The 27,758-nt window shown below is 37.2% G+C and overlaps 1 protein-coding gene across 2 annotated transcripts in view; it reads right to left on the bottom strand.

The window, feature by feature from the left end:
- The window catches only part of SLC66A2 (solute carrier family 66 member 2), a 73,936-nt gene that overhangs the window by 26,952 nt on the left and 19,226 nt on the right, over window positions 1-27,758 (bottom strand). For both annotated transcript variants that reach the window (XM_034429316.3, XM_034429318.3), the window contains one exon: window positions 5,359-5,575. In XM_034429316.3, coding sequence (XP_034285207.1) covers window positions 5,359-5,575 — 217 coding nt within the window. The remainder of the gene's footprint in view (window positions 1-5,358; window positions 5,576-27,758) is intronic.

Genomic DNA, 27,758 nt, shown 5'->3' with positions numbered 1-27,758 from the left:
TGCAAATTAACAAAACTAAAAGGGGATTCAAACTTACACAGAAAGATAAAATCATCGAACTCCTAAACAAATGTAACTTAAATAATGCTAAAACCTGTGACACCCCTATGCAAACTGATTTTCTTAGAAACACTGATGAATCTTCCCCTGAGTTTAAAGACAACACATTTTACAGATCAGTTATAGGTTCACTCCTTTATATATCTAATTGGACTAGGCCAGATATTGCATTACCTCTCAATCTATTGTCAAGATATGTTAGTAAACCAACCTTGTATCATTGGGAAGCTGTCAAAAGAATTCTAAGATATCTGAAGGGTACATTAGATTTTTGTTTAATGTTGGAACCCAATAATGACAGAGAACCAAAAATTACTTGTTATGCTGATGCAGATTGGGCTGGTGATACATCATGCAGAAAGAGTACTTCTGGTTATGTTTTTCTATTGAATGATTGTCCAGTTTACTGGTATACTGGTAAACAAGAACTAGTAGCCACTTCTACTACAGAAGCGGAATATGTTTGTTTGTCCAAAGCTGCAAATAACCTTGTATGGTTCAATGATCTGATCACTGATGTTTGGAAGAAACCCACCTTACCATTTATTATGCATGAAGACAATAAAGCGGCCATTGAAATATCCAGATCCGATGCAATTGGACAAAGGTCCAGGCATATTGATATAAAGTTTAAGCATGTGAGACAACTGTCTCAAGACGGATTCATTAAAGCAATACATTGCGATACTTCTGAACAATTAGCTGACATATTAACAAAACCCTTACCTTCTAAACAACACAAATATTTAACTTCTAAATTATATGTATTATATTGTCCTGAATCAGAATGTAATTGGTGTTGTGTAACGAACCGGCATTTAGAGGGGGATTTGTCAGATGTAAATGCCTTATTCTCCAATGTGTAAATAATGTATATATGGAACATCAGAGGTTAACTTATTCTTTGGACTTTAATGTATTCATAACTTACCACTCCCATTCCTAGCTCCACCCCTTGTATATATAAGGAGCCTCCCTCACCATTCTCGTCGCTTCTACCTTGAATATTCAGTGAATATAGAATGCCTATCATAATTAAAAAGAAATATATTTAAAGCTTTAACTCCTATTATCTTTATTGAGTCTGATCCTGAAAATATTGCAACACCTACATCAAAAGCTTAGTTTTATTTACTGAATTAAATCCCGTATCAGAATTCCTGATACAGAGAGAGTTGCTGGATTCCACACCGACAGCCAATTATCCATAGTCTCAACAAATAATTGCTTGAGGTGCTGCATTTTAATGCTCAAAAAAGAATTCTTATTCCAAATGCTTTCCTATGTGCTATATAGTCAATGCTCTTGGGCTGGCAATGATTTGGCTCACCAGGTTCTCATTCGAGGCAACCTGGTGTTACCTAATTAAAAAGTCAGAAGAAAGAAATAGTTGCAGCAATACTGACCAAAAGCATTCAGGTCAAGGTGGTAGACAAGGGAGCCGTAGAAAGGCTATTAAATAAGGCCATGTGGATGACAGAGGCCAATATCAAAAGCATGGGGTTTACTGAATAAGCATGAGGGTGATGAAAGCATTGATGGCAGAAAAAGCAAAGCACTGCTTCAAAGCACACAGTCATAACTGTGGAAGCTGAGGAGAATATATTGATTACAGAAAATGCAGGAAGGGAGAAATAAAGTTAGAGGAGACGTCAGCCTTGGGAGAAATGGAATTTAAATGCTGATTGTCACAATATGAGAACTACAGCAGCTACACAATCCTGGAAAAGAGAGCGATGTTTATTTACTGTCTTCTCCCAAGGTAGTCCAAGTAAAACTTTATGTCTTTGAATTCAAAGGGTTGAACCACTCTAATGTTAACATCAAAGAAGCCTGAAATGACATACTTATTTCCAGATTCTACAAATCAGATGCTACAGGCCTCATTAAGTCTAAATTTAACTCTCATTTAAATTAAATGCTTTTTTACAGTTAGGAAATGATAGCTGACATATTGGAATCTCGACCGGAAAGAACTTCAGTAATTATTTCTTTGATGTAGCTAATGTGTAATTTTGAGAGGTTGAGCATTTGGTAGCCAGAGAGTTGAATGGTCAGAGTTTATTATCAGTGTATAACAAAACAGGTTTTTGCTTAACGTATCTTCAGGGAAAAAAAAGTGTGAATTATTTTAAAGATGTTCTATTTGAGTTGACCTACCCAGCTTCTTTGATCTATATACCATAGGAAACAACAGCCATGCCATTACTATTTGTAATACATTTCACAAATGCATATTCCTATCATAAATTTCATACATTCTCTGGCAGCTGTGAAAAAGGGAATTAACATAGGATGGAAAATTCTCAGCAAAATACTGAGCTCCTGTGGTTTAATTCCTTGCTGTGGTCAATCACTAATTGGAATTTTTTTTTTAAAAAAAAAATCCTTATGTTATCCTTTAATCAAATTCCTAGCATTCAGGAATATTCTTTCCTAAACTCTTTAAGAATGCTATTAACAGAACAATCCTGTAAGGTAGTGAAGTGGGAGAGAAAGCCCCAACAATTTAACCCAGGGCTCTTCCTCAAAATAACTTTCTCTGGTGTTTTTCTTCCCTTAAAGGCTCATCCATCCCTTCATCAAGGTCAATTCCACATTCCTTTGAAACAGATGAGGGTTCAACTTAATGGGGAAAAAGGAAGATAAAATAGACTCCAGAAAATTTTGAAGTAAACAATGAAACCTATTTAATGAGGTTTCTAAAGAAATCTCTTTCCACCCCACTATGGTTGATGACACGTATTTTAAATAAATGGATATGAAATAGAACTCCCCACTACAAAAAAAAAAAAAAAAAAAGACTGAAGCTACAATCCTGTATAACTGACATACCGTGTTCATATTACCATTCTTAATTCTAGAAGACATGCCATTTAAAATATAAATTTTGTACCCCTGTTTTGCAGTGCTCTAAAAAAAACAACGCTGGTACAGGCAGAGCTCTATCTTTCTTTTAAATAACAGCAGATCTGGAGGAAAAAAATGCATTAATTCAGTTCCCAATATATCATTAAAAAAGAGAAAGCATAAGGTAACAAAGAAGGGAATTCATGAAAGGTGCAATTAAGATAGTATTGCAGAGGGCAAGCAGGTTTGGCATCAAAACAGTAAAACAGAGGGCTGACAGTAAAAGACTTTACTGCTCCCAGAGCTAAGTAGATTGAAAAAAAGAATTTAGAAAGAAATTGTGCAGCTTGCTCAGAGCTAAGAGCGCTGCCAAATTCAAAGAATGCCTCAGGCATCCATCCATGAGAGAGGAAAGAGAGCTGAGCCCCAAATTATCACTTCAAAAGTTTTTCTCTGATTGGAAAAAATCAAAATGGCAAAAAAGAGACCCTCCAAATGAGACCCTGAAAAAAAGAGAGCATTTTCAATGAAGTTCTTAGAAGTAAATATAGTTCTATTTGCAGCATACAATTATACGGCACTTCTGGGCAGACACGGGTAACACACCTTTCAGCCTCAAAAAAAGAAAAGTTTGCAAATTGAAATAGAGGCAAAGGTCAATTTGGCTTTTTAGAACAAGGGTTTCTTTGCTGGCTGAGGAACTCTGGGAGTTGAAGTCCACAAGTCTTAAAGTTGCCAGGATTGGAGACCCCTGTTTAAAAAGACACCAGTTTTAAGAAAGCAACACATAGCCAGCATATGCCTTAAGAAGCAGGGCACACATCCAGTAGGACATTGTACTAAATTGCAATTTGATTTTGAAAATGGAATTTATCAACATTTTATGACACCAAGAGCAGAAGTATCTCTGTGGAAAGACGGATCACTATCTATGGTAACCTCCATTATGGGCATAGGTCGGGGAGTTTCTGTATATGATAAACCTAGGACAAAAAAAGTAGAGGGGAACCTGGAATACTATATGGTCCATGGGGTCGCAAAGAGCCGGACATGACTTAGCGACTGAACAGCAACAGGGGTAAAATTAATTCAAGCAACCTAATGATAATACCTGCCAGTATATTAAGGCTACGTATATTTTGAAAGTTATTCAGAGGTGCTTTGGAACTTGGATAAATACAGGCCTCTCTGCAAAACCTGAAACCACTTGGCATAATTAAATGAATAACAGAGAATTAGCGTATTTTCAAGAAAACGTTCCTATTTTTTTTTCCAAAATGTGCAGCGCAAATTATAATTTTTGTAATGTGTCAATCAGTCTATATATGAATTTCCCAGCCTAGAGTATAATCAAACAATGCTTATTTAAAGATGAAGGGGGTGGGGAGTTCAGGAGATCGTGCTGCATCATTACATTCAAGTTTGTAGAAATTCCAGCTGCTGTATATAAAGCTCTGCTTATAACACAGAAGACAGTATATTTCTTAGTTTGGGAAATTCTTTTGATGTTGTATATGCTACACATAATTACACGAAATCTTACACACACACACACACACAGTGTCACATATACTCTGGTCTAATATTATTTTTTTTATTTTTTTCTGAATCTTCCTTGCCTCTCAATTTCACTCTCACAATTCTTGCTTTGCAAAAGGAGCTTCTTCTAATTTTCTACCACCAATATTCCCACTTTATTAGAGCTAAAACAGAATTATGGTCATACTATATATACTTGTGGATAAGGCAAGAATTTTAGGTTCCAAAATACACCGCCAAAATTGGAATTGCTTTATCCACGGATGGGGTTTATCCACAAGTATATGTGATAATGTTTTTTAATGTAGCCATATATATTTGCAAATAAACCAATCCAGAGTTAAGCTGATCATTGAATTTTTAACAAAAGACCATGAAAAGTGAACCACCTGTGGATAATTCAGTTATGAAAAAATAAAACATGAAAATTTTGAAGGCGCTAGTTTATCTGCACATGGCAGAGTTTTCATGGTGTCAAGCAGAGGTTGGTTTCAGCAGGTTCTGACCAGTTCTGGAGAAACGGTAGTGGAAATTTTGAGTAGTTCAGAGAACAGGTAGTAAAAATTCTGACAACCCCGCCCCCATCTATTCTCTGCCTCCCAAGTTCCAGCTGTTTGGGAGGAAATGGGGATTTTGCAGTATCCTTCCCCTGCCACACCCACCATGCCACGCCCACCAAGCCATACCCACAGAACCAGTAGTAAAAAAATTTGAAACCCACCACTGGTGTCTAGGCTACAAATCTGAAAGTTGGCTTAACAGCGGAGAGGCTTATCCACAAGCATATATGGTGTTTTTGTGGTGGTAGTGGTGTTTTTTGTTGAAGAAATTCTGGGGCTGTCACTTAGGCAAAGAAAACAACCACATGTCAAGAAAGGCAGAAATTATGGTACATGCATACAATCTTACCTCATTCCTTCAGTAGACCTATTCTGATAATTACGGTAGAGCTGCGGGATACCCACCATGGCTTCAATGAAAACAGCAAGGAAACCCAGGGTTTCAACAAAGATACTGGAGTCAAGGGAAAGGTAAGTGACGCATCCTGTTACCCCAGTGAAAGCCAGAACGCACTGCACATAATCTGCAAACTTGTTCCAGTGCCAGAAAGAGTTCAAGTCAAAATCTGAAAAACAACGTTTATAAATAAATAAAAAACAAAATGGACTGCTTTGCCACTTGTGCTTCCAAAAAAAAGAGAGGAATACAAGATTATTTGGAAAGTTTAAGGAAACCGTCATTAAAAAACACAAGCTGGCAAATAAACAGAGACTGTAACTTATACAATTAGATCACTGATAAATCATAACTATAGGGAGAGAAGGTGACATGGAAAAATAAATGCAAAATGCAACTCAAATTAAAAACTGCCTTCATGAAATATTGTAGCACAAGCGATTATATCAACCACGATCAGGAATATCATTTGTGGCAAAGTCTGAAGTTGTGGAGGGAGGGAAATAGACAACATTTGTCCTCCCAACAATGATTGTATCACAAAAGCCGAGTTCTTTAAGAATCCAAAGCCATCCATTCAGAGAACAACAAAGAACAAGAAAATAGAATCAGGAGGCACAAGGATCCAATAGCTATGGTCATGCAACAAAGCACAAAACTTCCTTCAAAAGATTTTCACAGGATTCTGAGAATCTCAGGGTGGATTCAAATGAAGAACCTGCTACCTTCTTTATTGATTATTCTGTCTAGGTGAGAAAAAAAAGTATATTCTCCCTGTCTTGAGAATATTCATCGCATTTCTGAAACAGGGACTTAGGGCAAGGTACAAATCAATATCTATCAAATAAATGGGAAATCTTTGGTCCCAGGGATGGGAGGCCTCACACTTTTCTTTAGCCATTAAATGATCAGTCGAGAATGATGGGAGCTATAGCCATAGGCATTAAAGGTTTGGTATAATTTACTGCAACAAGGGTTGGTTTTCTAGGTAAAGGAAAAGCAAAAACATGTTGAAAACATTGCTTTCTAGGACCTTGGAATGGTGATAGATAGATAGATAGATAGATAGATAGATAGATAGATAGATAGATAGAGTTGAATAGTGGGCGCAGACAAGACACAGGACACATATACCAGCTACATGAGTTTATTCAGCTCCGGTACAGCAATAGCAATGCAAGCCGCAGCAGCCTCTTTTAAAGGGAGCTGTCCGTAGCTTCAGCCACTGATGTGCCTCTAAATTTCCCTCTCCAGTTACTCACTTCTGATTGGTCCTTTTGAATGGTCATTCAATACTCAACAGATAGATAGATAGATAGATAGATAGATAGATAGATAGATAGATAGACAGACAGACAGACAGACAGACAGACAGACAGACAGACAGAGAGAGAGAGATTGCTACTTCTTTCTTCTAATCACCTGGAATTAGAGCAAGTGGATGCACCTAACAATCCTTCCCCCTTCCTACAAAAACTAAGTAGAGGTGGACCTGGTTGGAAGTTGAATGGGAGACCCCAAGTAAAGCCCAGGTTTGTTTTTTAAAAAATCACAGAGAAAGCAAAGATAAATCGCTTCCATATTGTGGTCAAGGAAAAACGTGGACGTATCTATGCAGTCAGAGTTAACTTTTAGGCATTTGGGATGATGACAACCTATCTAGATAAGCCTGACTTCTTTGAGCCCCAAGGTAGACAGCGATTCACCACCTTCTGATGGTGCAAATGAAGTTAAGTGGCTGAAAGGGAAAGGCAAGGTCAGGAAGTTCCCCTGCCTCCTGCCTTTGTCTTAACCAGAACAAACAGGGAAAAAGGAAAGAATCGGAGGCAGAATCAGCTTTACTGGAAGGCAGCAAAATTGAGTAAGACTTTTCTCTTTTTTTTAACACAATCCTGACATTCTCTTGCTTGCATCTGCTGCAGCAGTAAAAAGCATTCTTCACCATTGCAAGCCATCTTATTTGCCAACAGATAGGAAAGCTTTATTTTATTGCCAATCCCATCTCCCATCAAAATAACTAGGACATAAAACAATTCTCTGAGAACATTAAAAATAGAAGTCATTTATTATCCCTTCTCTATAAGCACTGCCTACCCAAGATTAATTATATTTCAGGTATAATGAAAGCCTCACCCCATAATAGACTGGTCCACAACAGTTAGCCGAGAGCAATAAGCCAAACCCCAGTGTGTTTGCAAGATAAAACCGAGCCTGATAGATCTGGGGGAGGATCAGCTCAATTCTGTCAATAATGTATGAGAGCAGTGCTCAACTCGCACAAGATAGCCTTGTACTTGGGCTTCCCAAAAATGAAATTATTCTAATGAAGAGAAAGACCAAGCATTACATATTTTTAAAGAGAACAAGAGACATTGAAATCCTATCCCCCAAACAGTACATTTAATCAATGATTAACATTGCTCTTTGTCTCTTTATTCAGAGAGAAGAGAGGACGAATCCAGTCTCCAGAGATAAATGGCAGGAGGATGCTTTATATAGAGAGAATCGTTTTTCAATTTATAGAATCGTTTTTCAATTTATTACACCTAAACAATGTAGTATGTTATCAAAGCTTTATGCTTAGGGATGCTTTCATTAAAAGGATTTGCTTATTCAAATAAGACTCCCTTAGAAAATAAAGGAAAATTTAATTTAAATATGTATTATCTCCATGGTATGAAGTTCAGAATAAGGGAACAATCTTCTCCAATTAGTAATCTAGTTCATTCAACTGGGAATAACAATCAGTTTCTTCAGATAACTGCAGAAATTCTATCTTATTTTATCTATCTATCTATCTATCTAATCTATTTATCATCATCTACATTCTATCTAGAAAATCCATCTACCAATCTTAAATGTACCAGAAAATAAGTCTCTCAATCTCTCTCTCACACACACATTCTCTCTCTCTCTCTCTCTCTCACACACACACACACACTCTCTCTCTCTCTCACACACACACACCATAACAAAGTTGATATTTCAAGATAGGATTAAGAATGACTTCTTCTGAGATTTTTAAATGGCAATGCAAAAGTAAAGGTCAATTACTTTATCAGGGTCCAACTTTTCCATCTACATCTAAGCCATAAAATGTGATTAAATTAAGCTAGATAAGGTTAGATTAGGATAAAACTGAAGTTTCGTCTTGTCTACCCCACTGAAGATTTAGAGCTTTAAAAGATTAGTAGAAAAGTCAAGGACATCTAACACAAGTACGGGATCTCATTTTTTTAGATTATCCCCCTCCCCCCCCCAAATTCTTGAGGAATGTTTAAATTCTCACAGCTCAGAATTAATACATTATTCACATATAAATAAGATAGCTGCAGGGGTCTTTATTTTTTGTTTGGAACATTACAGGGTGAAGAAAGCCATAAAACAGACTCTTATCCTTTTTTTTTTCTTTTGTCTTTTTTTTTGTCTTTTAAGAGACATAGGATCACTCAATTGGGAATGGATAATATCCATCTGAAGGATTATCAAATGTGATTTCTTTCTGAAAAAAAATATTATCTCCCACATTCCATTAGCAAGTGGGACTGCCATTTGAAAATGAAATCTGAAGGAGTAAACATCTGAAGAAAGAAATGAAGTTGGAAATTATGCTATCTTTCCTAACAATAAATTGAAATTGTTTTTGTCAGGTAAGAAATTTTCAGTGACCATTTCCCTCTTGGAAAACTAAAGCCTGGCATGATGTCGTACGTTAAACAAAACTTTAAGCTTTTTCATAAATTAGCTTCTTACGTCAAATACTGATATGAGATTTTAAGGTAGAAATTAGGAAAAGATATAAAGTTACCTAAAAGCTTAACTGTGAACAATCTGCACTATTTATCTGCCGCCACTAACGATCCAAGTCTTGCTCTGGTTTTCATCTTTTTCAGCTCTTATATAAAAAGAAGAATTTAAGGTTAAGCTAGGTACACCCGTGGAATGATCAATTGGTTGAGTAAAGAAAACTGATTATGTATGTGTTCCCATTTCTACAGTAGAAAAGGTAATTTCATCAGCCTTTAGTTAACTGTCCAAATAGCGGTGTTCAGTCCTGTGTGTGGAGGGAATTCATTATCAAATTGAAGAAGGGATCAAAACATAATTAAATGTAGTAGTGCGACAGCAAAGACCTATTCAATTTTTTCTGACAGATTTACATGATTAACATTTTATTTCTATATAGCTCATCCTCATGGAGGGACATGTTTCTGTTAGCAAAGGAATAAAGGAATAAAATTGTAGCTAAGGAATAAAATTGTAGCTAGAAATACCAATAAAATCAACGCTCTTTAAAAGCAATCGTAAAAAGATTTCATTAAAAACAATATAAATCTGAAGATCTAATTTTGGAGTATTTGTTATCCTATTAATGCTGGGATTAACTGGCATGTTTTCCACTGCTTTCTAAAAAAAGATGGGGGGCAGCTGGGAATGGAGAAGATTGGGGTGGGGGGTTCTTCAGAATCAATTCCATAATAAGTGTGATACTATTGAGAAGTTCCAACAACCACTCTGTGAGTTAAACCAGGGGTCTCCAAATGTGGCAATTGTTAAGACTTGTGGACTTCAACTCCCAGAATTCCTTAGCCAGTGGAAGATTTTACAAACTTAAGATAAATGGAGTATGATGTTTAGTTGGCATCTGCAGGCATCAGCTTGCCTCATCTAAGAGCCACAGTGGTCTACATAATTCTCAGCTTTATTTAATCCTCATAATAACCATTTGAGGATAATTATTGATCCAATCTCAGTTAGAAAACCTCATGATTGAGTGTGAGTTTAAATCACCAGCCCTAGGCCAGGTGATAAAAGGTAATTATCTTAACATTACAGTGTGGTTCAATATGAAAACAGAAAAATAAATGTTCACAGTTTAACTTGGGGAAAAAAAAGACCTCTCCATGCAGAATCCTTCCCATTTTATCAGATAATTAAAAAAAAAAACCTAGCTCCTGTAGCTTATTCTGTGAATTATGTTCTGCCTTGTGTGAGCATATTGATGTCAACAAGTTCAGCACTCTTCACAGCAGGACTGCTTGTCCTGTTTCTATAAAAGCTGGAGAACTAAGAAAAAGAAAAAAGCCGATGCCACCAAATAATTTTTAATCTGATGACAGTGCTAGGGGTCAGGTACCATCCATTACCGATGGAAAAATAACTGGGTATCTAGGAAAACTATTTAAAAGGGCAGGAGATGGGAAAAAGCCTAACTGATAACACAAACTAATGCCAAAAATGCAACATCTCCCACCCCTATGTGATGTTAAACGTTTAACCAAAGCCAAATGTTTAAAAATCAAATATACTAATTCTAAAAAATTACAGTATCATATTACAAAGCACTAAAATTAATTTAGGTTTATACATTTGCAACTATTTTCTTCTAATGATCCAGAAGATTCTGCAGACGTAGGCTTTATTGATTTGATAGCAAACAACAGAAAACAGTAAAAAAAAAAAAGGTAAGCTTAATGAGAAAATTAGTTTTCTTCATTTTACTGCTGTTTCAGCAATTCTTAGTCTGACATGTATTTATTTTAAATACTAAAACTGTCTATCTTCCACACACACAAAAACCTACAATTTCCTAGAAAACAGATCATAGTCTTTTTAATTGTCACCTTTGTTTCTAATGTTCTTGAATATGACGGTAAGACCCAATAACTAATGACTCTAATGTTCAGATGCAAATAAGATTATAGAAATATTTACAATATTGTCATTGAACATAACCACGCCCATGTAAGTGTGCAAGTAAGCATTACTGCGGGTTTTCATGATTTTCAGTAGTAATTTGCAAATTGTGTTCTTGCTTCTAAATAGATCAGGGCTTAAATATTTCATGGGACTCTTGTAATATTTTGGAAAATACAAGCTGCTATAGGTCTAAATTCTCTGCAATGAAGCAGTCCTTGGAGATCAGAAAAAAGGAAGATACATTTGGAAGTACTTTGGCATTAGTGACTATTGCATTCTGCATAAAAGCTGCACAAATATATCTGTTGTTAGATGTACTGATAAATATAATGCTGATAAAACTCACGTCCTAGGTCCTGAACAAGTGCCCTGTTCTTTGGGGGGTGGGATTAAGTTTGAAATCATGACCATTCTATCTCCCCTGCCAGATACCTAATTTACAAAGACTCAACTTAAAAGCTGGAAACATCTTAAAACATTACCCATCTCTCCCCCCCAATTAATAATTACTGAGGAAAAAGAAAAGGGTAAGAAAGTAGAATAATATCACTTAAGGGTGAAATCCAGCAGGTTCTGGAGAACCGGTAGTGGAAATTTTGAGCAGTTCGGAGAACCGGAAAATACCACCTCTGGCTGGCCCCAGAGTGGGGTGGGAATGGAGATTTTGCAATCTCCTTCCCCCAGGAGTTGGGAGGGAATGGGGATTTTGCAGTATCCTTCCCTTGCCACACCCACCAAGCTGTGCCCACCAAGCCACACTATGCCCACCAAACCACGCCCACAGAACTGGTAGTAAAAAAATTTGGATTTCACCACTGATATCACTGCTTTAAGAGCCACGGTGGTGCAGTGGTTAAAAGGCAGAATGCGGTATTGCAGGCTAACTGCCCATTGCCAGGAGTTCGATCCTGACTTGCTAAAGGTTGACTCAGCCTTCTATCCTTCCATGGTTGGTAAAACGAGGTCCCAGATTGTTGGTGGCAATATGCTGGCTCTGTAAAACGCTTAGAGAGGGCTGTAAAAGCACTATGAAGCGATGTATAAGATTAAATGCTATTGCTATTGTTATTACTATTTATTTTTATAAACACAAAGTTCAGTTTTTGAGTTCAATAACCATTCAGATACTACCAGAATCTATTGAGATAAGCCTTTCGGAAATAACTGGCATTCACCCCACCCCTCAACATTTTGAGAAGCAAAGTAAAACAGTTGCAAATGCAAACACAGTATTTTTTAAAAAAGAGGGGGAGAGGGAGAGGGCCCCTCCTGCTTTTTCTTGTGAATTATGTACCAATTTCTTGTGCTTCTTAAACATGCAGCATCTGTTTCTGGGGGTGGGTGGGGAGGAGAAATCCGGGAGAAGAAAGCTTTATGACTTTCTTTCTTGTAGACATTCTTGTGGATGCTGGAATAAAGAATAGTTTCTGTTCCATGCACTGTATGAAGTAACGTAATTGCAACTGTCTTCAAAAGCATACGCAAGGAGTAATTTCTTCAAGGATAACTACATGCAAAGCAAAACTGAAAACCTTCTTCGTTGTTAGTCTCTCCTTTGGCTTCATTTGTTATGCTGCAGTTTGCTTTGGTCCAGGCTGCCTGTGAAGTTGTATGTATTTACTGTTTTGTATTTGGAAGCCATTCAAATCTATGGGAATGGGTGGCTATAATAATAATAAAATTACACCCTATGCAATTTATTTCCAGACTTTTTCTACAGGATATTTCAAATACCTGAAGAGCGAAGAAAAGCTAAAGGGAGCCACTGAGGCTTTTCATTCATTGTTCGTGCAAAAGCTTTTGTAGCTCTGCTGGGAAGAGAACATATGGCCCAAACCACAGAAAACGATAATGCATGCCTAAATATAATGCAACAGAGGGAATCAAAGAAAGACTCTTATGAATGTCTATGAATGAATAGAAAACCTCTACAACTTGGAAGGAACTTTTAGTCTTCTATTTAAAAAACAAATCATTTTCACAGCTGGAGAGATAGTTTGGCGTAGGTCAGGGGTCCCCAAACTTGGCAGCTTTAAGACTTGTGGACTTCAACTCTCAGAATTCCCCAGCCAGCATAGCTGGCTGGGGAATTCTGGGAGTTGAAGTCCTCCAGGCTTAAAGTTACCAAGGCTGAAGAACTCTGGTCTAGACAACATCTTCGATAGCCATATTTATGACGCCTGCAGTGTCCGGGGTCATGTGATCACCTTTTGTGAACTTCCGACAAGCAAAGTCAGTGGGGAATCCAGATTCACTTAACAAACCTGTGACTAACTTAACAAATGCAATGATTCACTTAACAACTGTGGCAAGAAAAGTCATAAAATGGAGCAAAACTCACTTAACAAATGTTTCACTTAGCAGCATAAATTTTGCTCTCAATTATGGTCGTAACTCAAGGACTACCTGTACACTTTGCTAGCAACAAACAAAAACGTAAAAAATCCGGAAAAATGTTTAAACCCCATTCCTATTTTGGCCCTTAGATTATATCTATAGTGTGGTACCTTAAAGTGATAGTAAGATCCATTTCAGGACATTTCACACGTATTTTCCAATATATAGCATTATCTAACTAATTTTGCATTCATTTACCACAGTGGTTCTTAACCTTTTTGGCACCAGTGACCAGTTTTGTGGAAGATTTTTTTCCATGGACCAGGCGGGGAGAGGAGTAGCGCACAACATAGATCCCTTGCATGTGCAGTTTTGCTCACGCCCACTCACACCTCGATCTCTGCAGCCCAGTTCCTAACAGGCCATGGACTGGTACGAGTCTGTGGCCCGAGGGTTGGAGACCCCCAATTTACAATATTTAGGAGTTTAATCAATTGCCACCATCCAGCTCTTTCCCTTATGAATTTGAATTTTGGGTTATTTAATATTCTTTTCACACTAAATACCAGGTGTAATGCTTGGATGACAGCCAGATGTATAAATAATTGTCTAATAATTTTCACCATGCTCTACGTGCATCCAAAATCTGCTCTGGAAGGTTGGGAGTTCCTTCAGAACAGGTCTGGGGAGGCAAGAAAGATAAATCCCATCGGGCAAGCAAAAATCCACTTGCATGATACTAATGAATGCTTCATTTCCTAAGCGAGTGCTGTTTGCTTTCTGGTCAATTATGACCTAATTGTGCTGAACCACCTAGAGATAAGAAGCAGCAATTCCACTTGATTAAACTTGACTCTTCTCTAAGTCCCACATAAAGCAATGGCAAAAACAGTTTTTAGAATAAAATATGGTACTGTATTTTTCGGAGTATAAGACGCACCTACCTTTTTTGGTGAGGAAAAGAAAAAAAGAAATCTCCCTCTGAACAATTTTGCCTTGTTGCAGCAAACAGCAAACAGAAAATGCTTTACTTTCATTTTTGTTTTCAACATAGCTTGATTAGCACAAGGAAAAAAAAATCTACTCCATCAATTTACCTCTTTGCAGCAAGCAGCAGAGCCCTGCACAAAACAGCTGAGAGCAAATCAGCTGAGAGTCAGGAGGCCGATCCAATCAACTTGTGCTAATTAGGCTGTGCTGAAGCTGAAAGGAGCTGTTTTTTCTTGCTGTTTGCTTGCAAGGAGGTAACTGCTGCGAGGCAGAGGCCAAAGGGTGGGGGTAAATGGATGGACGGGGCTACATTCAATGTATAAGACGCACCTAAATTTTCACTCCCTTTTAGGGGGGGGAAAGGTGCATCTTATACTCCAAAAAATATGGTAGTTGAATGAACTGCCTATTATCCTATTGTAGAAGAGTCCTCCAAAAAACTCCCAGATTTTCCTCAACACAACCCATTTTTATTTAATTTATTAAATTTATACCAATCAGGGCAAATGTTGGGGACACCTCTTAAATACAAGTGAGTGTTAAAGCAAAATAGATCCTAGAGAGGGGCCAAATTCAGGGAAGTACACTGCTGGCCGATAGAAACTTTAGATCCCTACCCATCCATCCATGATCCTGCTTGAGAAACCCACATATCTCATTTGTATCCAGTTCTACTTGGACTGCATAGCTGTACCTAGGAGAGTGTCAATCAGCTTTTGCAACAGGAAGTCCTCTTATCCCAACCCAATCCAATAGCTGACAGACAACAGCAGAATACAACATCCCATCTGAAAAAGAACTTTACCTTTCAAAAAAGAGGATTTTTTCTACAAAACATCAATTACTAATCAGAGACAACCTGGGTATAAAAATCATACTATAAAATCATTTTTGTAGTTCTCCTTCTACAACCACTATAAGTATACATAATAATTAAAGCTTAGTCAGGTTGATAATGCCCTCATGGCTATGTTGGGATTTAGAGGGGGCATTTGTGCAAAGTGTCTGAATGGCACCAAATTCTATAAAGTTGCATACTCTGAATAAATCGTACAACATTCCCGTTCTGGAGGAAAGGGGAGTTCAAAGAAAATCAAGCAGAGATCTATTCTGCCTTTCTCACCAAAGCAGCTAACTTTTTTGCAAGGATCCCTCAACCCTCAGGCCTTTTTTTTAATGAATGGATGGATATTTATAGTCAAAGCCATGGACTTTCATTTATCATATCACGCAATATACCTGCATCACAAATTTTTATTCTATGGTGAGTTTTTCCCATTTAAGTCCTCTACAGTGTTCTTAAATCGAATTAGAAAACCAAGTCATATTTTGTCCCAGAATGGTGGAGGAATGGGAACATCTACAATCCGTGCAAAGGCAGCCATTGCACACCAAATCCTTTCCAACCCAGTCTCCTTGAAACTGGAGGACCTGGAATTTTTTGGCACCATGGGAGTTGACTGAAGCTTTAGGACAATGCAGTCTGACTATCTTTGAAGGAAGTCAGGTAGAAAAAAAGATACAGCCTGTTCTCCCCACTATACACTGTATTTATTTCAAATCAATGGGTAGGACATGATCAGGCAGAGCCTGAGGGCAGGATCAAACATGTAATCAGTTTGGAGTCATTACATTCCAACAAGAAATCTAAGTCCAGTGCTGCCCTCACCCTTGTGAATTCTGTTGACCCTTATCTAGAGCCAATTTGGATAGACCATTAATACATCAGTTTCTTTTGTATAGGTAGCATGGAATAAACTTCTAGTGCTTTGGATTCTACTCCTGCTGTTCCTGGTTTCTTGCGCCTGACAAATGTTATCACCAGACGTTAGATCAAGGCTCTCTGTATATATTTTTTTTAATTTTCAAGTGTGTGTTATGGACATTCTAAAACAAATGGACTTCCAAGGACATTCTAAAACAAATGGACTTCCAAGGAATTTTTGTTGCTGTTGTTGTTAGTTGTGAAGTCGTGTCCGACCCATCGCAACCCCATGGACAATGTTCCTCCAGGCCTTCCTGTCCTCTACCATCTTCTGGAGTCCATTTAAGCTCAGGCCTACTGCTTCAGTGACTCCATCCAGCCACCTTGTTCTCTGTCGTCCCGTTCTTCTTTTGCCCTCAATCTTACCCAGCATTAGGCTCTTCTCCAGTGAGTCCTTCCTTCTCATTGGGTGGCCAAAGTATTTGAGTTTTATCTTCAGGATGTGGCCTTCTAAAGAGCACATTTACCAGAAGGCAAACTGGGTGAAATTATAACACTTCCTCTCAGGGCACCTGGTTTTTCCTGGGTAAACAGCACACTCCAAAGTAAACCCTGGTTTGTAGTCAGTCAGTCAGTCAGTCAGTCTCTCTCTCTCTCTCTCTCACTGATGGGAAATACAAAATCTGCAAATCATTTTCCATGAACAACTTTGAGTTCAATGTGAGGCTAGAGGCACTGTAAGAAATATAAATTATTCATGCAAGCTTCAGATTTTTGTTGACAGTGTTGTCAAACCATAGTTTTAAAATAATTCCAATATCCAGAACCACTTACTTCAAACATATTTTATAAAGCACATGGATGTTCATTTAAGATATTTTCATAAAAGTTTTCAGTACATATTGAATATCTTTTTCTTTCAAAAGTTCCAAATATAGGGGGGGGAAATCCATTTCTCTTCTCATGCCTCTGCCTGCTGGTAAGTATATTTAACACGACTGTCTAAATGTTTGCCAGATACTGATTCAATCACATCTCAGATGTCAGAACATGCTTCTTAGTATTTTTGCTGCACCCTTAAGACTTGAGAATACACGTTTTTCTATTTAACTCGAACAGTCCGATGTTAATATTTTGAAAATCTAGGGGCACCCTCAAGTGTTCAAATATAGCAATTGCAGCTTTTGTAGCATTTTCAGATACCATATGTCACCTCCAAGTTTTCATCTTGGCATAAAAGTTCTTTTGTCCAGACTAATTTTTTATCTAAATTGCCCATTTCCAAAAGTATGAATCTTTATCATTGGCATCTATCATAATCCATGCATAATTGCATCTACAATTACCCTGCTGTAGCTACCCATACACTTATGGTATCTACATTATCTTGTGGCTAAGGAGATCCAGCTGTTAAGACAACCGGGTGCCCTGCAAATATTTTAGATTGATATCAGACCCAGTTTACATGACCAATGATGAGAGAGACTGTAGAAGTTACAGCATTACCTGGTTATTTGTTAGACATTCCCACTACTTCCACTTCATTAAACAAACTACTTTGTTAGGAATAAATAAAGGATAATCCATCCCCTTCTGTTTGCCTAAACTGGCTGAAGGAGAAAGTTCTCAACAACACCGGTCAGGAATTTTCTAAAAGGACCATACTTGGCAGAAATGCTGATGATTGAGCTAACTAAATTCACCATTATTATCTCTTCAGGCTTCTTTTGCTTTTGGAAACTATCCAACTTTTCCTGCCTTGAGAGTTGGAAATGGATACTAACAACACTGCTATTTGTAGTCCATCTTCCATATATTTTAACTGTGATGCTCTCAACAGTGCCATCCAATCCATTCCAGTGGATTTTTGGACAAATGCCAGTATTTTTAACATGCCGTGTAATTCTTTCTCTTTTTCTGTTGCTACTTCTTCTTGAGCAAATCGTGTACTGTATTCAAAACATTTGTCATCCTACCAGGTCTCACCTACCCCTTTAAATTATTTATTGCCCTATAATAAAAATTCAAGCTCATTCCATTTAATTCCCATAATCCAAACTTGAGTATGTAGATAATAAAGGCAGTGAAATTCATGAATTAATGCTTTTTCCTAATTATTCACTGAACCATTTAATAAGTTCTAGTATAGTTATTTCCATTCGCTTCTATAGTACATAAATTCTTATTTATAGATTTCCTTCCCCAATCCCAAGATTCAATGTAAGGTCCTTCTGACCAAGTTTCACATGATTTGGCCAAGCGCAGCAGAGACCCAATCTCTCCTAAGGAACCATTGCTCTAACACAGTGTTTTTCAAACTTGGCAACTTTAAAACGTGTGGACTTCCAACTCCCAGAATTCTGGAAATTGAAGTCTACCCATCTTAAAGTTGCCAAGTTTGAAAAATACTACTGTAACAAATCATTTGCAAAATTCTTCTTTCCTTCTTCATCATCTTTCATTAATTGAAGAATGTATGAAAATACCTACCAAGCTCCCAAATATTCCAGTTTCCTTCACAGATCTTCACAGCCCAAGACGTGGTTATAACTGATTTTGATAATTATCACTTGTTCTGATGTAAAAGAACAGGAAGGGATACATGTCAGTGGGCTTAATGAGCCATAGCAACTTTCTCTCATTTATACTTCATGAGCCAGTGAATCCAGATTGCACATATTTGTTCCTCATAGTAAGGAGTCATCAGCCACACAACTGTCTTCTTTGCCTTCTTGTAGATAGGAATTACATTGCGCTGCTACTCAACTGTCCAGCCTCTCATCTTCTGTCTAGCCTAGTCTCATTTCTACCTTGCAAACTCAGAAATTTGAGGCCCTTCTCTGAGAGCTTATTACTGAATTCCAACAGTGTAGTAGATTATCTTCTATACCTCTTGTTTTTCTCATTTTTGTTTCTTGGGCTTGCTGCTTTGTTTGATTCTTATTCTTATGGATCATTATGTTCTCTTTCAGCTCCTGTTGTTGAGTTTCTTTTGTTTAAATCTAATAAATTTTCATCCTGCTTTATAATTTGAAGTATGGTTTTGCACGATTTTATTTTCCAGCACAAGCCTGCACTTGCTTCATGGAGAGCTTGTTTTGAGACAAAAACACAAACCTGCCACAAGTATTTGGGGTCATGACCGCATAATCAGATCTGTTCTTTTTCACTTCTATTTCTTAAGATAGATAAATGTTTTGGGACCTTCTTGTTACTTACCTAGATTCTTAGGTTAAGTTATATACACAACATCAACTCAGAGGGAAAACATTTAGGGGCTTCATACTTGAACTTCCCTGCTATAGGCAATGTCCATGACTTTACCACAACTACTAAAGACTATAATAGTTGTGATAACAACACTTGTACAGGTGGTACCTTACTTTATCACTGTTAGTTTCAAGACTAATATAAATTAATCCTACAATGTTTCATCCTCTTTACTCTAAATGGGCAAAGATAATCCTTGCTGAATATTATCATTGATCCAATGTAACATTTTACTTATACAGTTGAAATTTCAGGAGAAAGAAACAATAAGGAGCAAAATTTAAGGCAGGGTATCCAATTACAGTGCACTCTAAAAGTAGAATTTCCAATAATCAATAAACAATTCCATTGGTGGTTTGGGAAGATGCAGTTCTAACTTGGGGAACACTAAAACAGAATATGTCTTCATTCCACTTCCTTTTTCAATCGTCTCTCTCGTTTTCCAGTTTCAAGATAAATTCAAAGCTAGAATGAAACCTCAAAGAACCGCATACTCATCAAAACCATAGCATTGGATACCAACGACAAAAAAATTATCTTATAATTGAAAGAGTCCTAGCTCAACTTAACGGTACTCTGTTAGAAAAATCACTGTTCTGACTCTCACATACTGTTTAAACTGGCCTCCTTAAGAGCAATAAGGAATGGAAAATACAATAGTTACAGAGACACACTAGATTCTATCATAATTAGCAAAAGTAGGACCCTGTAAAATAGGGCAACAGTTCTGAAATATTCATATACCAAGCAATTAAGATACTTATATTTAATCTTACATTTTTAAACGAGAGTTCCTTTAGGCGGGCAAAATCTTACATTAATCTATGCAAAATGATAATTAGATTAACATTCATAATTGGAAACTGGCTGGTAATTTCAACAGATGGGAAGGAAGAATGAAAGGACATTGTTATAGGAAGTGCGGGGCAGTGAAATTTCAAATACAGGAAAAGCTAGAAAAAAAAACACCTGGCTGGTTTTAAATAAGAAGAGTTTTTTCCCCTCCAAAATATCAAGTTATTTTTAAAAAGATCTTTATCAATTCAACCTATATATATGTACCTGGCCTGAGTTGATAAGAGCAACAGCAATTTTCTCCCCAGATGAATATGCTGCAATCTTTTATACTAATCCCATTGTAGGAATTATTAGAAAAACAATTTCCTAACAATTTTCCTAATAATGATTAGGAAAAAAATATAAAATAAGAAAAAGAAATATCATACCACTATAGCTATAATAATAAATGCTAGTATCCCAGAGCAACATAACAAATACTTATGGTCAAAAATATTGCACAATAAATAAGTTGGCAATAGCCAAAATGACAGCGTATCAACCAGCTCCGAAAACAACACAATCAACAGGAAAGTTTATCATTTATATTAAAGTTGGGTATGAAAAGAGAATATGTATTTTCTCTCAACCTCATCCCTCCCCCCACTTCCACCCCCCCCCAAATTGTATTTAGGAATTTCTTCCAAAACTGTAGGTGGGCTGCAGTTCAACAAAACAATACTCTGACATATTTTGTTTCTTCTGTTTCAGCCAAAATCTTCAGGCAAAGATGAAACAGCTAGTACATCTCACCCCTCTCGTCTCTTCATGGTTTGGGCTACATCTCATCTGCTGATTTTCTTAACACCTCCTTTTCCCTTTCTCCCTTTAGCTCTTCTTTAGCTACCAACGACCTTGGGTTCAAGTATAGCATACTGAACCAGTCATATGCCTCCCACCTTCCCAGCACAATTTTCCTTATCTCCACTAAGCCATGTTGTGCACCTTTTGAATTAGTTAATGTCCCTGGCCTGTTCCAGTGGTGAAATTCAGCAGGTTCTGACAGGTTCTGGAGAACCGGTAGCGGAAATTTTGAGTAGTTCGGAGAACCGGCAATTACCACCTCTGGCTGGTCCTAGAGTGGGGTGGGAGTAAAGATTTTGCAGTATCCTTCCCCTGGAGTGGGGTGGGAATGGAGATTTTGCAATATCCTTCCCCTGGAATGGGGTAGGAATGGAGATTTTGTGGTATCCTTCCCCTGGAGTGGGGTGGGAATGGAGACTTTACGGTATCCTTCCCCTGCCATACTCACCAAGCCATGCCCACAGAACCAGTAGTAAAAAAATTTGAATTCCACCACTGGCCTGTTCCATTTCTCTCCCAACCCCCAAAAACACAAGTTTGTGAGTCTCAGTCTAGATGCAGACCATTGAAAATAAGTGTTCTGCATATGATATGCTCGTGCAACTAATTTTATATATTCCTAATTTAAGAGGGGTGCTTTGAAATGTGCAAGAGTGCAAATGAAGCTCTTCTCTTTCAGTCTAAATTAAAGCAGCTATGTTCCTTACGTGGCTCATACGTGAGGTGCTCTGGAAGCTGTTCCTGACATGCAGACAGAAATAGCCGAAGCAGATTTCAACGCAACTATGTCTGCAAAATATGCAGTTTTAACAATAAGATGAGAGAGGAGCTTCGTTTGCACTCCCACATATTGTGAAGTTTCTCTTTACACACTTCTAGTATTGCTTCCCAACTGAAGCAAGAGGCATCTTTCGATGACAATCATTACCAGATTTGAAACTCCCCAAGAGTGTTTACTACTGGAAAAAATGTTATTTATCATTATTATCACCATGTAGCATTAACAATCCTAAAGCAGGATGCTAAACAGTAAACAGAAAAACTAAGTAGGAGAAAAAAATCAAACTAGCCAAATCATAAAAAGATAGTAACTTCAAAGCGTGACGACAACAAAACAAGAGACGTAGCACAAGTACTTGTTCTCCATTCAGATAAAAAAGAAATTACCGGTAGCTTTAAAAGCTAAAGACCTGACACAGCAACTATCTAAATTAACAGTTCCCAAACCTTGGTTCTATAATCTCAACCACTGGCACTGCTGAGTGAGGATTACAATGCACACTAGTCAGCGTTTGGGTTAAGTTTAAAGTTGGAAGCCATTTAAAAAGCTAAATGGCTTTTACAAAGCTAAAACAAAAGCTTTGTTCTCTTTGAGAACAAAGAACAGCTTTATTAGATGAATCATGTTTAGCCATCAAACAAAAATGCAACTAAACCACAATACCAACTTTCTCAGGTGCTAGCAACTCTACAGTAAAAAGTTTGTGCACTGTCTCTTGACTTAGAGAAAGATTCCTTTAAGATAACACATTGAACGTTATTTAATTAAATCTTCTTTCTTACAGAGATTCAGTGATTAACCCAACCAATTGGTTTTCTTTTAATTAGCTCCAAATAAGCCAAAGGCTTAATGAGAGCAGAAATCTGCACAGGAATCCATTTTTATCTATTACATATGCATAGATAAGCCTGACCAATATTTTGTTTCTATTTGAAAAATGGATATTGTAGCTGCTGCTTGGCATTAGAACAATTAGATTTCTGGATAAAGCATGTGGATAAAAGCTTTGTACTGCTTTTCCTGGTAGTGGTGATGGGGACAATTAAGGACGCCAAGTAGTTTTCTGGACTGCTGAAAGGGAAGAGGTTCAGTTTGTACTCTGAAGTTAATGCCAAAAGACTATTTCAAATAATCTACCATGTTTCCCTGAAAATAAGACCCTGTTTTATATTTTTTTGAACCTTGAAATAAGCGCTTGGTCTTATTGCCATGTGCTCAAAAGCCCGATTGGGCTTATTATCAGGGGATGTCTTATTTTGGGAGAAATAGGGTACCATTTTTACTGTCCTTTAATTTATATAAACCAAATAACTCTATAGTTCTGAGCACTCTGATGTGCAGGACTACAACTCCCAAAACTCTGAGCCCACGTGGCCACTAGAAGTTACTATCTAGCACATCTGGAAAGAATGACATATTATACACATTGTCCAAAACCCCTTCCAGAAGAGCTACATTTCAAACAGTCATTTCTTGTGGCAACTTGTTCAGCAATAATTCAACAAGTATTGTTGTGGCCCGCCAGCGGCCTACGCGGATTGTGGCTGATCCCAACAACGAGGAGGCTGGTGTGGTGTCACGCCAGCAGCATCTGCAGCCGGCACTCGAGTCGGACAGCGAGGAGGCTGCAGAAGATGTGGTGCCACAGGCAGGGATTCAGCCAGGGCCTTCAGAACCTCCAGAAGCTCCCATAAGTGAAGAGGAAGAAGAGGAGGAGCCTCTTCTCAATGCTCGAGCATGCAGGGCTGCCAAAAGGCAGGAGTGGCTACTCAGGAGGAGGTCTCCTCGAGAGTAAAGCTTGGGGTTAATTGGCCACTCCCTTAGCCTATTTAAATTCGCACACAGATAGCAAACGTTGCTGGAAACGTTTGGTCCTACGCAGAGCATTTTGAGAGTGAGTTTTTTGTTACAACTTGGTTTCTAGGCTGATTGCCAACCCTTGTCAGACTTTGTTTAATCTCTGTAATTCATAGCAGGCTGATAAGGACATTTGTGGTTAAAGGCTGCATTTTGAAAGGGGTCTGTTTGTATTAAACGGAGATTTTGGAGCTGTGTGTGTGTGCTACACTTCTTGGGACCCGTAGCTGGGGCAGAACAAGTATTGTCCCAAAACCCCTCTGGAAGAGCTCTGTATTCCGTTTCTTCCACGTGGCACACAATGTTGAGTAAAGACCAATCTCCAACAGTGTCACTTTTCCATCTCTGGGAGGCAGTGCTTTTGGCTATGGTCTCCTAAATGTCAGCATTCCAAGTAATAATCTCAGATTCCTCAAACAACAATTTTATTGGAGATATCATATTGGCACAACTGGTGAAAACCGACTCTGAAAGTTCCCGTGGTTTTCACCTAATTAAAAAGTGAAACTCCCCCCTTTCCCCAAACAATCAGTCACATTGTCCAATCAAGCTGCTTGCCAGTTGCCTGGTAACTTCATTCCTCCTTTCTCTAGCCACCTGTTGGAATATCCTTTGCTTCCCACAAGAAACTATTTTGTTTTGACTACAAAACCCCATCTAACTATGTCCCCCCTCCCTATCCCTTCTTTGCGTTGTGACAACCCTGAAGCCTCCAAAAATGGCTCCATCCAGGTTCGCTTCAGAGTTGACACTAACCTTTCCAAAATGGAGGATAACCAGTTGATCTTTCTAGCATGAATAGAGTAGTGTGGAAAATTGTAGTGGGAAGAGGTGGTCCTGCAGCCACGAGGCCTTACAACACTTGATATTAGACTTTTAATCAGCCCTTAGAAGCTGAGAGATAATCAGTGCAAGTAATCATGTTCTGATATTTGAAAACAGCCATATGTGTGTTTTAATATGATTATCTCAAGATGATAATTATTATTTACTATTCAGTTTCCACACAATAGTTTCTAAAATGCTCAACTGACTCCAACCTAGGGAAAGCAGAGATTAGGTATCATTATTTAAGTAAAGAAATTTAAAAAAAAAAAACCCAAATCAGTGGAAACTTTGACAGGGGTAGGGAAACCAGGGCTCTGGTCCTTTCTTAGATACAGAAGCCAGATGGATGGCTTTAGGCCAGTTCTTATCTCTAGACTGGGAAGTCAAAAATATCTATCCATCACACACAATGCACCATTGTGATAGATTAGCCCATAACCTTCAAATGAGACTTTCACTCATATTCTAATTCTGCTAATTTTATATGTAGGTCTTTAAAAAAAACCTGTAGTTTTTGGTTAGGTGCATAAATCCCTACAATTAACATTTTCCTCTTTCCTATTTCTAATTCAACCATCACCACTCCACCTTGCTCATCGGTATAGACTAGTTTAGATTGTATTTTTTCTTTTACGTAAATCACTACTCCTTTTTTCTTTTTTTGGGCTAGAGATAAATATAGTTTTCCTAATTTGGGGTTTTCTAGGATTTTTTGATAATCTTTTTGAATGTGTACTTCTTGCAAACATATCACATCTGCTTCTAATTTTCGTAATTTTGTGAAAATTTGATTTCTTTTCTTTGGGGCATTTAAGCCATTAATGTTTACCGAAAAGAGTTTGATCTGTTCATCCATTGCCTATTGTATCTGTTTTTTTGTGTTTCTTGTTTCCATCCGTTCCCTAGGTTTTGCACCTTCTCTCTGTTCTCTCTCTTTTTCTTGCCTCTGTCTTATTTCTTTTTCTTCATTTGTTTCTATTGGTTCTTCTTCTTGACTTTTACTATCTGTTTCCTCCTTGCTTTCCTGTTCTACTTCTAGTCTAAAATGTGTGTTATGAAATTCTCTTGCCTTTTCTAGAGTATCTATTTTATATTTTTTGTCTTCCCACGTAATTAAGATCCCCTCTATTGGCAGCCATCTATACATTATCTTATATTTGATCAATAGTTGTGTTAAAAACTGATATTGTTGTCATAAATTTCTTACTCTTCGGGGTATCTGTTTTAAAATTATAATTTCTTTTTCATTATAGATCACCGTTTCTTCTCTAGATTTCTTATAGGCTTCATCTCGGATTGATTTTTTTAAAAATTTAACATGGACTTCTCTCGCCAATCTGTGTCTTCTTATATAATTTGTTTGTACACGATAAGTTTCTTCCAATTGTCCTTTTATTTCTTCTGGCTCTTTTTGTATCATTCCTGCAATAATCTCCACCATCTTTCCTTCTAAATCCTCATTTTTTTCTTCTGGAACATTTTGAAAACGCAAGAAGTATGAGGCCTTTTCCATTTCGAGCATGGCCAAGGAGTCTGACATTTCTTTGTTTAGTTGTAGGGTTTTTTGTTCCATTGCTTCTACTTTTAATTCCACGTGATCTATTTTTGTTTCCGTTTTCCTAATTCTCTGTTCATTTTCTGCTATAGAATTTTGAATGCCCCCAATTTTATCCTTCATAGTCTTGATATCTTCCTTGACTTCTCCTAATTCATTTCTAATCTCTGCATGGAACGTTCTCATTTCTTCCTGATTTTCAGCTATTTTTTCTTGTGTTTGGAGCAGTGTTTCCTGGATCTTTTGAAACATATCTTGTATTACATTAGGTGCCATTTCCAGTTTTTCTTTTTCTTTTTCTTTCCCCATCATGCTATCTATTGTTTTTTGTTGTGAGGCGGAAGGAGTCATTACTAACGTATTGGTTGTAGGTTTTTTCCCTGTCTTTGTTATGGTGGATGTTGTAGACATTTTTAATATTCGTGTAAAGCTTTCCAACCTTAACATCAATTATTAAATTATTCCTTAATATCTCTTTTCCCCTCCAAATACTACTTATACACCACACAACTTATATATAGTTATATTATATTGCCAGTTATCCCAATTGAGCAATTAATTCTTATTCACAGTATAAATCTATTTACTTATCAATCAAGATTTTAATTTAATTTTCTTAATTTTCTAATTAGCAATCTTTCCAATTACCCCCTTTATCAATCAGTCTATCTCAGAGATACAGTCAACTCATCTGTTATTTTGTATAAAAATCAGTCTTTCACTTTAACAATAATTCCTTGTCTAACTACAATTTCACAATACAATTTATAGCTATAAAAATAATGTCAACTTATATATTTCTTTCAAATATTAAACTTATTAATTAATTAAACAGTTCAAAATTAATAATTCACTTAATTTTTATTTTCTTTAGTCCTTATTGTCTTCTTGCTTTACCTCTCTCAATCTGTTCTTTCACAGTCAAAGAAAAACGTGATCTGTGTCTATCTCAGTCAGTTTTTTTTTTTTTTAATTCTTCTCCCAGTAATCGGATCTCTGCATTCAGTTTTCAAATCTTTTTTTTTTTTAAACTTAAGTTCTTATTGTCCAAAGTTATTTGTAAATCCAAAGTTCAAAATCCAGACCGGTCTTCTGTATCCGTGAAATTCACTACTTAGTCCTGTATTTCAGTCTCTGCCCTCAGTTTTCGATGTTTGGGTTTTGAATCAGTTATAATTCCCAGGTTCAAACGGCTTGTCTATATCCACAGAGCCACAGGCTGCTCCCTTTGCTCAGCTGTAAAGGTCCGCACTCACACCGCTTCGAGCGCTATTTCTCATTTATATTTGTGTAATAGGGGATTATAATGCAATAGTAAATGCAAAGAAAGACTACAAAACTGGGGGGAAAAAACAAAAGAAAAAAGAAATACTTCCAAAAGAATTCTTTACTATGGCTGAAGAACTAAACTTGGCAGACGTATGGAGGGAAACACATGAAGAAGAGGCCCAATAAACCTTTTACTCCCATCCGCATAACTCCTGGTCAAGACTGGACATGGCATGGATGACCCCAAATATCAAAATAGAAGTAGAAAAAATTGAGATAGGCACAAACCAATGGGCAGACCATAATCCACTATTTATAAATTGGAAAGGGGAAAGAAGACGTAAGAGATGGACAATGAACCAAAGATTATGTAAAGAAAAAGAATTTAATCTGATGTTAGAAAAGGAAGTAAAAATATT

Source organism: Pantherophis guttatus, chromosome 3, assembly GCF_059756535.1.
Source record: "Pantherophis guttatus breed Tessera chromosome 3, ASM5975653v1, whole genome shotgun sequence".
Classification (NCBI taxonomy): domain Eukaryota; kingdom Metazoa; phylum Chordata; class Lepidosauria; order Squamata; family Colubridae; genus Pantherophis; species Pantherophis guttatus.
Note: the sequence above shows the minus strand (reverse complement) of the source record. Positions and strands in the feature narration are given on the sequence as shown.